This window comes from Barbatula barbatula, assembly GCF_947034865.1.
Source record: "Barbatula barbatula genome assembly, chromosome: 14".
Classification (NCBI taxonomy): domain Eukaryota; kingdom Metazoa; phylum Chordata; class Actinopteri; order Cypriniformes; family Nemacheilidae; genus Barbatula; species Barbatula barbatula.
The window spans coordinates 13,885,967-13,899,955 of NC_136777.1; the positions used below are offsets into that span (position 1 = coordinate 13,885,967).

Here is a 13,989-nt window from a genome sequence, read left to right on the forward strand (position 1 = left end):
GCCGGTCTAGTGGAACATGCTTGGCTGCTTGCCTGCTGTGAGAGGCACGTATTGTGTCCTCTAGGTATTCTCTCCAAACACTTTGACAAAGGGAAAGTGTTTGTTTACCAAGACATTTCCAAATATAATACGACTGGTGAACAACATAATTAACAAAATATATTTTGAAGAATTATTGCACGACTGTCGTTACAAGTCCCGGAGTGAAATTGAATTACTCCTCAAATCATGACACAATTGTCAGAACTGGTGCAGTGCACTGTGCGTGTGTTGCATACAGAAACGCTGTTTGGAGATTACAGGTTCGACTCCAACAATGAATGCATGAGTAAATCCGTCATAAAAACACTTGATCTGTATTTCAAAATGAAGGCAAAGCCGAAAGCAAACAATGAGCACTAAAAATATCATCTTAAACCGAACATATGCATGTTGTGCCACTGTTTAAATGAGAGCATTTGTAAGGCGGTCCTACGTGGTTAACGATTCGAAACGCGGCTTCATGTCACGTCTCCCTTAACTGCCAACTGTGATCTGTGCCCGTGACAACTAGGTAGAAAAACACACAAATCTATTATAGTCTAGATCTACTGATCAAATAAAAGTTTACAGGAATCATTTGAAAGCCTTGCCAAAGAAACTTAAACATAAAATGTAAGCAGAGATAGAATCATTTAATGATAGTCTTGTGTACAAAGCGTTTCCATTCAACTATAACTGTGTCAAAGGATTTGTATTCTTTAACCAAGAAAAAAAGCCCAGTATATTTATTTGTTTTATAGCTTGTGATGTATTTCTTTGACATAAATGGTTTGGTTGAATATTATTTATGTGAAAAATAATACCAGTTGGTTTGATGTTTTTGGGAAAAGGAAATGCAATTAAATTGAGAAGCAATTATATAGAAATTGAAATGTCCAAATACTTTGCAACAGTACAATTGAACTTCTGATTTAAAATGTCTTAAATTTCAACCTCTTTTATAAATGGAAATTTTAAATGCTAATTCTATTCATTATACTTAAAAAAAATGGTGTTTCTTAAAATGGTTTTATATCTTGCAACTAAGTCCGAGACCACAGATGGAGTATTTTAGTGTTATGTTTTAACACAATTTGTGAGCACTTTCAAGTAATGTATACGGAAAAAATCTATCGAAGCACCGTTTGAGTTTAAGGCTAAAACTTTCTTTTGTAGAAGGCAAACGTATTCAGTAAATCAGTCATACTAAAAAGAATCAGATTGTTCATTGCTATAAATATCCAGAAATCCAACAATGTAATTTACCACTTCCATGTTCAAGTCCAGGGAAAGAGAATGACGAGCACTAGTGTGAGTCTGTCTCTGTATGTGGTGAGATCACATTCACGTGCAGCATGAAAAATCTAGTGACATGTAATAATCCAAACATTCATTTTATAAGCACTGGAATTGATGTTCATCAAACGTTGCAACAACAATGTGTTTTATTTCCGTTTTCCTTTGAGTTTGACCGTGAGGGGTTAAGGCATTAGTTGCCAGGTGTCAAGTTGGTAATTTGGATTGGTTAAAGCCCCTTGTTGTAGGTAAGGATCCTGCACTCCGTTGCAGCAGATATCTCTGGCTCTAGTTCAGACACATGAATCTAAAAAAAATGTAAAAAGCGCAATTTAAAAATACGTGTACATAAAAATATCTGTCAGAGCCATAAAACTTTGCTTTTACCAAACACACTGCTTTATTCGTATAATGTGTAAATATATATTATGAAATTTCAATTGATTTGTGCTAAATCAATGATTAACAGTAAAAGTATTTAAACAAATAAAACAAAACAATATGAAATAATGAATATAAGGTTGTGCTATGGAGCAGCGTTGTAAATAAAGCTCTGTTTTGGTTAGGTTTTTTTTAATGACATTAGGATGCAGATCGTCTGGCTACAGTGAGACAACCACTCACAGCAATCATTAAGTCATTAAGATGTTTAAAATGTTTAATCAAATAAGAATTTAAAGTGTGCCATGTCTTTCCTGCCTCAAGCATTTTTCACAGTCAAAACTGACACTTCAACCATCATAAGAAGCTAAAATGAAGCAGCGAACACTGGTAAATATCCAAACCAGGGCCAAAACTTGCAATATTTTGCTCAGAAACAGATGGCAGCAAGTGTGTGAGTGTGTGAGGCAGAATCTGAAACAGACATCCTGTGGGGTGTGAAAAGGTGGGGGGGACAGGAGTGGAGTTTTTTGAGAGCGTTCGTCTGGAACCCTCGGAAAAGTGTAAAGAGGGAGCGAGGGAGTGAGATGGGAAGAGGAGGGGAGGGGTGGGAGTGGAATAGATGTAGTTGGCAGCACATATGTCTGCAGTTCAGCAACCATATGGATGAACAGCTTAATAAACACCATTTTAAACCATAACCGTCTTCATGACAGACAAAGAGAGAGACGTACGCTCACCTGAGTATTTTGAGGGAACAAACTTATGGCAACGGGCAGTGCCGCGCCGAACGCGGACAGACACACCATGCTGTGAACGGGCAGCGTGAGGCGAGGGTGCTTCTGAAGCAGGGGGAGCCTGACATACAAACACACACACACAAAAATGCATACGTTATTGGCAGGACACGTGATTATTATCAAATAGGACGGCTGACGCGTTCTCTCTGCCGCCTGAGATTGCTCTCTGACACCTTCCCCTCCCTCGCTGGCCGCAGTACGCGTGGGGGGTTGTGGGATAGCATGCTCGGCAGGAGCCCTCCAGAGCAGTCCTGCTTTAATGAAGGCAGCGGCTGCTTAATGATGACTTCATCAACACATACGCATGATGAGCTTTAATTGGCCACCAGAAACTTTCTCACCCTCTCTGTGTATGTTTGTGGAGAAAAGGAGAGAAAGATTAAAGGAGGAAAGAGAGAAGCATGTTAAAGACCTTTTGACATGTCCATCAACTGCTCTAAATGATCGTCACGTTCATCCGTCGCTCTTCAGTGAAGAGAGAGAGAGGGGAAGATGAAAGCTGAAGTGAAGAGATGTACAGTGTTAGGTGCAGAAATAAGAGGCTGTGTTCCATACCTGTAAAACACTGTCACTGTTAGCAATCTACACTTATACAGTGGAATGAAGGCATGACTGAATTTAAAGTTCAAATATGTGATGTCCTATCTACTAAAACGCCTTCATCTGGTGGGTTTTAGAAAGCAAGGAAACTGCCCACACTGCAAAAATGTTGTCAGTTTTCCAGCACAATTCATTAAACAAGGTATTCACTTGAGAAGCAATTGCTCATGTTGGACTATGTTTTGAAACCGGTACCATCGTTGTTTTTGATTTTTGTTTTTGCATTTGTTTTTTCTGTTACTTGTGTTAATGTTGTTATTTGTAAAGCTTTAAGAGCTCTGGAAAAGCGCTATATAAATTAAACGTATTATTATTACTATTATTATTAAAGGTTCATCATGTGATTTCTTGGAGGATCTATTGACAGAAATGCAATATAATATACAAAACTATGTGTTCAGAGGTGTAGAACGACCTTCCATAATAAAGCGTTATGTTTTTATAATCTTAGAATGAGATATTTCTATCTACATACACTGCGTGTCCTCTTACATTGAATTCACCATGTTGTGTATACAGTAGGCCTAAACGGATAAACGGCTCTATTGGGCGTGTTTTGTAAATACGTATTCTCCTTCGGCAAAGAAGCGAAAACGTGACAACATCTTAATTCTGTGTCAGCCACCGTACGAAAGGGAGGGGGGAGCAGTGGAGTGAGCCATTGGTTGCAATTCGCAACCTCACCCCTAGATGCAGCTAAATTCATACACTGGTTTAGTGTATTATTAGATTTCTCTAATAGCAAGACATAGTAAATATGTATGGTTTAAATGGCATATATTATATTTAAAACAGGACAAAAACTGAAATATATTTTTTGCAAAACCAATATCCCACCATTCCAAGCATGAAGTTCGATGGCTGTTGAAAATCACAGTATACTTTTAAACTGGCTTATTATAATTTTTTGTTTTGTTTACTTTTATATCCACAAATATTAACTTGGTGACATCTTAAGACTTGAATTTCTTCTAGATCCGTAGACATGATGGCACGGTGCTTATAAGCCCGTCTGAAACAATAATGCTGCTTGTTAAGTGTGAGAGATTGACTGAGAAGCAAGGAAACAAGGCAGCTGCTTTCAGACACAGCCGGAGAAACAGGTGAAAGGTTTAAACAGCACACATATATCACACAGATTCCTCTCAGCGCTCTAATTAATCAAGGATCTCTGTGTCGCTCAGCCCCACCCTCAAAGCACTGACCCACCTGCACCCTCTCTTCCTGCTCCATTGAGAGCTAGTGAGGGTGAGCTGACAGTCAGCATAGCAGAGGACAACTCACCATGTACTGCAGCTAACACACACAAACACACCTGCAAATCTGAGCAGAAAGAATCTGGGGAGGTTTACACAGTCAAAAAATGTGTCATAAAAAAGTCTCATTCGTTTATTGAAGTGCCAAAGATTACCAATGAAAATCATTATAAAATTGGACTCCTTTAATAAAATACTTGTTTTTAATACATGTGCTAAACAATAAGTGAATGTTTTTCAATTTATTAGTATTTGGAAAACTAATAAATGCAAGAGCTCAGTCTGGCATGAAATTAATACATTTGTGCAAAATCTAGTCATCCCGGTCGAGCATTGTAAACAGAAGCAGTAAATCGGTCCTTATGTATGATTAAACAACGAAACCACTATAATTATTACTAATTTAGCATATTTAAAAAGTGGTCTGTTCAACTTTGAACCTCAACGTACATTACAGACCAACCACAAATAAAACCCACACATAAACCTTTGAACACAAACTATTAAAAACAAAATGCATCTGGGCATATGGTACAAATCTCCTAAAAGCTAGAGTTGGTTAGAGTGGATGTGTGATTTCAGAATGCCAGAACTTTAGCCCACTCGCACGAACATATTCAGCTGATATTAAAAGCATGTTCCGCTGTTAGTTTTTAACAAAAGTACATTCTTGGCACAAGCTGAGTTCATTATATTTTAATACCTGATATTTTCAACAAGGTAAAGGTGGTTACTTCACTCACACCAAGACAGGAATAAATACAGACGTCTAATCTGTGTATATATCACTAATCACTAAACTACAACAGACCGGAACCTTCAGAATTGAATTTAAAGGTGAGAAAGCATGCTCTGAGAGCACAAACTGCATACTAACTGTTTAGTAGAGATAATTGTACTCACCTCTCCAGTATGGCCATTACAAAAGGCGGCAGCAGGAGGATGGGCATGGGCAAAACAACACGTGTCAGGGCCGTCTCCATCAAAGCCTAGACAAAAACAGACAGTGAAAAAACTTTCAGAGGGCATAACTTAGCCCTGCAAAACAATTACATTTCATTCAAAACAAACAAATGTATAACCAGAGCTCACTCACATGCCTTGCAGCCAGTCTTGATGAGCCCACCACATTGCCTTTGTCATCCAGGACACTGATGCCCTCTGACAGCTCAGTGTGCCGCATCAGCAAAACATTACATACGTTGGCACTTGCTACATGAAGAGAGGACTTCGGTTAGAGAGCAGAACTTTGATGGACAACTTTTCGGCAACCAGTGTTCATGATTAGGGAATCATATGAATGTGTTGTTGTTTGGGCTGTTATTACTGAATTCCTTCTGACCCGTGAACCAAACCAACCAATTTTAACAGTGAAAGAAGAGTCAAGCTCCTGTGCACACTATTTACTATAACTGTGTGTTCACACCAAACGAGAAGCATCACGTTCCTCGCTCTATATTTCTCGCAGGATTATTTGTTTTCGCATCACATCGGACGCATGCACCTGGCCTGAAGTTAACCTCCTGTCTATGTTTGTTGATCGGTCTGGCTAGTGGCTAAAACTATTTATATTTTATTTAATTTACATCAATATTCATTTATTTGTATCATATAATTAAAATAAAGAATTTCTTGAATGGGTTGTATAACTTTGTCACATTTAAGTCTAGCCAAGTAACCGTTCTTCTGCCGGTAACCCAAAATAACTACCATGATATAGTCAATGGTGCCCCAGAACAGTTTGGTTTCCCACATTCTTCAAAATATCTTCTTTTGTGTTATACAGATTTTTACAGGTTTGGAACAACTTTAGGGTGGGTAAATGGTGACAGAATTGTCATTTTTGAGTGAACTATCCCTTTAAAGTCATACTTCAATACATTTACATTTAGATTTACATTTAGTCATTTAGCAGACGCTTTTATCCAAAGCGACTTGCAAAGAGTTCGGGGAGAAATAAGCGATATGTCATACAAAGAGCAATAGTACAATAGGTGCGAATACAAAGTTACTAGTTTCAACAAAAGCTAGACCACTTCCTGTTGAGAGAGAGAAAGAGAGAGGGTTAGTGTACGTCTCTTTTTTTTACGCCAGCATTTTCTGTTTATTTTCTGGAACTGCTATTCCTTTGTAAATGCATTTGTGCTCCCGGTGCAGCAATCAAGAGTGTGCGGTGTTAATGCATCTTTTGTGTCATTTATGCTTTAGTGAAACCTTTGCAGTATACAGATGTAAGTATAGAACTAACAAAACAAAATAGATTATGTATAATACGAATTTGTAGAGTAATGTTGAAATAAAAAACAAAGATATTACGAAAAAATGTGAAGATGTTATTTTGGTCATGTCAAAGGCCACACATAAAATAATAGATAAAATTAATAGAATAATGATTTACTTCCAGTCCTTTTCATCTGTGGCATGTGGTGAGATTGGTGTGGGTGTGTGTGTGAGAGAAAAAGAGTGAGAGAGAAATGAAGAGAGAGCCTGAAGCATTTTTAATTTACAGGCCTTGTGTTGTGAGTTATCAGTGTTGTGTGCTGCAGTGTTGTGGGGCTGAGTTAATTGGCTGAGTAAATAGCAATTCACCTCTGAGGGGTTCAGACCCGGACCAATTAACCACAAGCACACACACACAACCAAAACTGGAGAACAAAGAAACTTAGCACACACATACCACATTTTACATGTCAAGGGGGTCCTGCTTTAGGTCATCCACAACACAAAAATCTCATCAGTTATTTTACAAATGAAATGTGTAGGGTTGAGAAACCTAGAGGATGACTACAAATTATAAAAATACAACAACTCAATTCTAATATTTAATATCGCCATTCTACTCGAACAACTTTGAGGACGTTTACAGATGGTGAAAGTACAAATAAAATCAAAGCCAAAATTTCAAACACTCCATTACCGTTGTGTTACATTAGGCGCGTGTAATTACCATTTACAACTGAACACAGAAAAACAAAAACAACATGGCGGTCTGAAGACGGCAAACCTGGCGCTAACACAGGGAGCACTTTAGGCCTAATTAACCAATTAGAGAGCAGCAGCCAAGAGTTAACAAGGTCCCGTCACCCCAGCCCAGAGAGCTGAGGGGGGAACCTGCTGATTTAATTAAAGGGATGAGGTGTGGGGACGAAAACAATTTAATTACAGCCAACTATCCCCAAGGCATTGTGGGACAGTCTCTCTCGGCCCCTCTGGACCTGTTTGAGCCTCAGAACGCTAATGGAACACTGAGATAACATTTCAACAGCATCCCCCTCTTACAACGGGATCAGTCAAAACACGACACGCCAAAAACAACAATAAACAAACGCTTAATGTGCGTTCAGGGTTTAATGGAAGCATGAACAAACGCTCATTTAAAAATTAAGTGTCGTAACCGATGCGAAGACACGGGCTTCGAGGCAGCAGACTGGTGCGATCCGTGTGCATTAATTAATATTGTGCATTACCGGCTCATTTTATGCTTTAATAATCAGCAGTTTAGCAAGAGCACATGACACATGAGGAAGTAATGGGGTGATTTCTGTCATAAAGACGACGGGGCAGATTAAGAGGTTTGTGACAGTAAATTACGTTCACTTCCGATGGGAAGTATTTAAACGCAAAGCGGGTTCTCGTTCATGTGCACGTACCGACAGCAGGGAAGGGGATGAACCTCTGGACCAGGAGTCTCGTAGTTGGACTGAAATGCTCTGCACTCTTAATAAGAATATTTAGCCCCACCTAAGTGAACAAACATGCAATATCATTTAAAGTCACTTGTAAGTCATCGACTAATTTATAAACACAATTTTTATATTAGGGCTGTATATTGCAACATTTATAAACATTTATAAACATGGTTCCATTCCCAATGAAACAATTACATTTTAATTTGACGTGACAAATCTACCACATCAGGTCAAAGTAATTTTGGTAACACAACATATTTGTTTTGATAGGGATTTTAAAGGCACAATTTTGGATTCCCTGTGGGCTCCATGACAGGTCAAGACAGGCCATGCTAAGTTGTTTCTCATCTCGCCCTATGAGTCTCTGGTCATTTTTACCCGCTCCTGTCTAACAAACATCTGAGAACCTAACCCATTCACATCCCTTCCCTTCCCGGCAGGGGTCTTCAGAGGGTCTAGTTTTAATTAGTCTCCCCTCCCATATTTCTCACAGGCATGGGGCCATTTGTAGTTGTCGTCGCCATGGTTCTGCTTGTCATGCCCCTGGGCATCAAACTGCCGCCCAGCAGGGCAGCTAATTGGCTCTGGAGAGCAAAGGGGGCGTGACTACCAGAATATGCAATTCAGCAAACTGAAATTCATAGGGCTTTCTGTCTGTGTGTCTGTGTGTGATACTATCCGGCTCTATCAGTTTGCTTATCAAGTTCACATTATACCAGAAAAGTAATGAATAATATTTTTCTACGCTGGCCTGATATGAAAGGGATTAAAAAACTATTCTCGCAATCTGTCAAATCACATACCTAATAGAGTTTTGCTTATGTGTGAACTCACTGCAATAGTAACTGCACTGCTGACTGCACCCATGTATCCCTGGAAGAACCTGGACATTGGTGCGGGCTGAAATAAATAAAAAGCCCAGTGTTAGCATTCCTCTTTTGCAATCGTTTGTTATGTTAATTTAAAATATAAGTAAATCTAAATCATGTCATGGTATCATCCAGGCTGCCAGTAACATACATATTGCTTTAACTTAAATTAATGATACTGCACCCTAGTTGCATTACGGTTGCAGTAGTTGACACAGGCGTTGTGACTCTGATTCAGCCACTGTAAGAAACACAAGTTTACATGGAAGAAATAAGAAGACATTTACTCAGGCAGCGAGCTTGACAAGACTTGATATGCCCTGTTGTATGCTGTACCTGCCAGAAGATGGTGGAAGCCAAAGTCTGATTGGGTAAAAGGAGGCCTACTACCTATAAATAAAAGTTAACACAGACGAAGTTCAACAAAGAAAACGTTCTTGTGTTTAAACAAAGTGAGGTAAAATGATGAACAAATCCCATAAAGAACATAGAACTCGATCAAATCATGTTTACCTTGTGGAGGCACATATGTGATCCTGGACCACAAAACCTTGCAAAAGGGTACATTTTTCAAATTTCAATTTATACAGAAAATAAATACGTTTATTACCTTTTTGGCTGCATCAACTTACACAAATTTTTTGATATATTTATGGGAGGAAATGTACAAAATATCTTCATGGAACCCGATCTTCATTAATCCTAATGATTTTTGGTATAAAAGAAAAATCTATAATATTGACCCATACAATGTATTGTTGTCTATTGCTACAAATATACCTGTGCGAGCTATTAGTCTTTTAGTGGTCCAGGGTCACATATTTAAAGGGATAGTTCACGCCAATTTTTTTCATTCATTTACTCCCCCCTGTCATTTCAAACCTGTATGTATGGTGTGGTGAGGAAAGCGGGACGAGAGCCGTGAGGCTGGGCCGGTGGTGTGAGTGATAGTTGGAATCAGCTGTGCGCGCTCACGGAGGAGATCGAGAGCTTAAGAGGACGAGCGGCAGGACTGTTGACGAGAGAGGACCGGGCCCGGACAATTGTTAAGTTTGTGTTTATGTTCTTGGGGCCGGCAGTCGACAGCAAGGTGGCTGCCGGTCCTTTACTTCGGTGTTATTGTTTGTTTTATTTGATTAAAGTTTGTCAAATGTTCGCTGGTTCCCGCCTCCTTCCTTCCTTTATGAACTTGTTACAAATGGACACAAAACCACTGAGAAATTTCACAAAATATTTGTTTTTGTGTTCCACAGTAGACGGAAAGTCATACAGGTTTGGAATGACATGAGGGTGATAAATAATAACAGAATTTTTATTTTTGGGTGAAGTATCCCTTTGAGTGTTTAACTATTTGAAACGTAGCATAAAATTGGTTGGAAACAGTGCGACACTTGGAAACATGACCAGTGTTGGGTAAATTACTCTGAAAATGTAATTAAATTACTGATTAGACCGATTGGCTGATTTTGAGCCCACACCTAAACCTAACCACTCCCCAAACACCTAATCCTCACCCTAACTATTGTGGGGAGGGAGGGGGCATAATCTGACAGGAGTGCCTTTCTCTGCATTACACCAGCAACACTACTGTCTCGGGAAGTTTAACTGTGCTGTACTTGCCCTTTCTGGGGAGGGGGGTTTCGCGGGAGAGAGTGTTTGCTTACTTCCACAGGACCAACAACGCACAACAATGTTCTTGGCTTCGACAGAAATAAACTAAAAATAATGATTGTATTTCCTCCTACAGAAAGCATACGTTTCTCTTTCCACACCGAGTTTGATTTTGCTGGTAGTACCAAATATTGTCTTATGATAGGGAGATGTATGGGTCTGTAATACTTACTATTGGAGCATAAAGGCTAAAATGGATCACGAGAGGCACCTAGGCCAATCATATAACAGCATCTAGTCTCATTGCCTGCGTTCCGTCCAATACGACGAAAACGTGGTGATAGCATTGGCCGCTCCGAGTTTTTTTACTTAAGGTGGTAGGCTTTCCACGGAGTGGCTTAGGTAGTACTTTCCGCGCAGTTACATATGGGTTTCAGTTCGATGACATCATGGGTGCGACAAGTAGGCATCCAGACTTTGAAAAAGCTATTTCGGTTTTATAATATAAATGATAAAACGGCAACGATGTAACGCAGCTGTAACGTTTAGTCACTTGGAACTATAATCTAATTACTATTTTTTATTATAATGCGTTGAATTACTAATAAAAGTAATCAAACTAAAGTAACGCCTTACTACCCAACACTGAACATGACTGTCTAGTGCACGTTTACATGGAAAAATACAAACACAGCATAGACGGCCACTTAAACTTCAGAAAATAACATGATTATTTGCACAATTCCATTATAATACCTACCACTGGTGTACCAAAGGGCACAAAACCTAAAAAAAGAAAAGCACAAGCCAACATAAGGAACACAAACGAGGAAATTAACTATTAAACCCTTGAGACGATAGTAAAAAGATAGACTAAGAATGTAATGTTGACATTTGAATACCGTGGATCAGACCCAGATGTACATTATATTTAATGTCTGCTTTAATAATCATTATTATAGATTCTCATATGACATTATTAATTTATTACTGACCTTTAACAGTCATAAAATCCTCATTACACATAAAAAAGACATGCAGCATGGCTCAGAGTCAGCCATCATAATTGTCAGGCAGGATGGTCTCTCTATCTGTTCTCTCTTTAAATAGCCGTGTTAACAGAAGACTAAAATACTCCTATTTCTGAGTGGCCCAACAACACTTCCAGACAGTGGGGGGAAAGGGTTTAATCAGAGCCCAGCTGAGTGTGACCTTTTCCCAACAGATTGGTCCAGCGAGACCCCCTGCCACCTACCTTATAAGTCCCCAGAGCTGGTAACAAGCAGCAAACTGCCTATCACCCGTGACACAGAAACATCCTGAAAACACACTCACACCCTTACCTGACATGCGAAAGGGCATGGGGATCTTCTCTCCTGTGTCTGGATGGATGATAGCCTAAGGACATAATGAATTGGCAGAAAGGATGAAGAAGAGGAAACGATAAAAAATAAGATGTGAGAGCATATTTCTGATGGAAATATTGACATGCTGAGGTTATCCATAATTCCTCTCTCATTATACCGCTAATCGGAAGTATGGTATGTGAGGGTGTGTGTCACACTCTGCATGATGATATTGAGTGATTTGAGAAGGTTCTTTCATCGGCATCTGTAAAAGGCTTTCACAGCTGTTCACACTCACCTGTTTAACCTTCTGAGCATCCCAAAGCTATTGAGAGACACGCAAAAAAGGTGGTTACCAAAGTTCCAAAGGCAAACTTCTTTAAATTCTGATTACATTTTTGCCTTGTTTCTGCTGATGTTTGTTCCCTCGACCTCCCCTACATCAGCTACACACCAAACAAAACATAGTTTTGATGAAGGACTCCTAACCTTACCTGCGCATTAGTCACAAATGGAGGCAAAGTTCCATTTCTGAACTGATCCAAGAGTTTTATACAAACACGTAAACGACTCTAAAATAAGAAATGAGAAAACTGAAGCATTCACAAATAAACCTGAGAGATATTTGAGGAAAATTTCACCTACCTCTGACACAAAGAGCGTTCGAGGGTCAATAACATCCAAGAAGTGTCTTAATCTCCCATAAAACGTACCCTGACAATAAATAAATAAATAATTGCCACAAATACATCTTCGTCATGTTTGAATGTTTATAGTTTTCTAAATTGGTCTGTCTTCAAAGTGAACGGAATTAAAAGAAGTTCACTTTTAAAGCTCATATATTAAATGAATCTCATATGTTTGAACAAACACAGTATAAAAATGTATGAAATCCAACGTTAAAGTGCACATTTAACATTTGGTGTTTTATTGATTGTTTTTGTGATTATATCTTTTTGTCTGTGCAATATACAATTTCCAAAAATAATGAGATAAAGGCCTCAGGGGCAGATTTGTGTGGAACAAGAAAAGCTCTTTCCAGATTAATAAGCGTGGTCATTAATTATATGTTCACAATTTTCTTAAATTATTCAACAAATTGTTCTCGAGGTCCCAGAAACTTTCTCCAGCTGCTGATGCAGACTATGACGCGGGGCCAGAGCAGTTGTGCGCCAGGTGTGTCCGCCTCATTACGCGAGCGCGCCAACTGTGCGCTCTCTTATCTGCAGAGCACAAAAATAATAATCCAGCGCAATTAAAATGTTCACATGTGTGTGTGAAAGACGGGAAAACAACATTTCCAATGCAACATATTCTCAGTTTATCACGTCTAACAGACGGCCCTTTACACACGTGACAAACGAAGCAATAACAGCAGATGCGAATCATCTGTATAGATAATGAATGAATAAATACATAAATTACCTATTTCTTTTCCATTGGGGTGAAATTTATTGAGTCACTAATAAATATAAATGGTTTAAATGTGTTTCGTCGTATTGGATCTTCTAATAATTTTATTATTATTTCTTTGTAAACGACTTCATAACAACAAAATACAATTCCCGTTATTACCATTTAAATGTATAATTGATCATATCTATTATTTTTATCTCGCGTTGTGTTTGTGAACATTTTTGTCGGTGATTTCGTTTCATTCAAAAATGTCAGTGGCATCGTTACACCAACAGAGGTCGCTGTTAATGCCACTTCACCATAGAGCGAGTGAGGAGGACGGAAGCGAAACCAGCTGCACACGCATGCGTGGCTTTCTTTGAAGTTTCACCTAGTAAACTAAATGGATTTGTTCATCTTTCCGAAACTACAAAACAACATGTTCAAAACAGTCTACCTCAAGCTTGAAAAACACCCAGCTGCACAAAGCTGTTTGTAGATCACGAGTCGTACATTAATATGCACCTTGGCCGGCTGTTGTTTACCTGATCAAACCGAGACTCGCCGAGTCTAAACGGAGGGTACTCGACCGGGTCAGTCATTGCAGGTAGTGCTATGCAGAATGAATTCAATATGGTTGTTTATCAGAGCTCTGAAAAGGATCTTGTTTCTAGGGGGCTTGAGTCATCATCCGTTTTGATGCATTTTGGGTAATGTCGTTTTTC

The 13,989-nt window shown here is 39.0% G+C and overlaps 1 protein-coding gene across 1 annotated transcript; it reads right to left on the reverse strand.

Annotated features, from left to right (window-relative positions):
• Positions 1 to 654: 654 nt before the first annotated feature.
• sfxn5a (sideroflexin 5a) lies at positions 655 to 13,982 on the reverse strand. The gene is made up of 14 exons (XM_079472895.1): positions 13,810 to 13,982; positions 12,515 to 12,583; positions 12,364 to 12,441; positions 12,168 to 12,194; positions 11,867 to 11,921; positions 11,280 to 11,309; positions 9,249 to 9,298; positions 9,097 to 9,153; positions 8,878 to 8,943; positions 8,005 to 8,095; positions 5,451 to 5,566; positions 5,258 to 5,343; positions 2,439 to 2,556; positions 655 to 1,624 (listed from the first exon to the last, which is right to left on the reverse strand). Exons 1-14 carry the CDS (start codon positions 13,864 to 13,866, stop codon positions 1,547 to 1,549), a joined length of 978 nt encoding a protein of 325 aa, XP_079329021.1. The 5' UTR covers positions 13,867 to 13,982; the 3' UTR covers positions 655 to 1,546.
• Between the last annotated feature and the right edge of the window lie 7 nt (positions 13,983 to 13,989).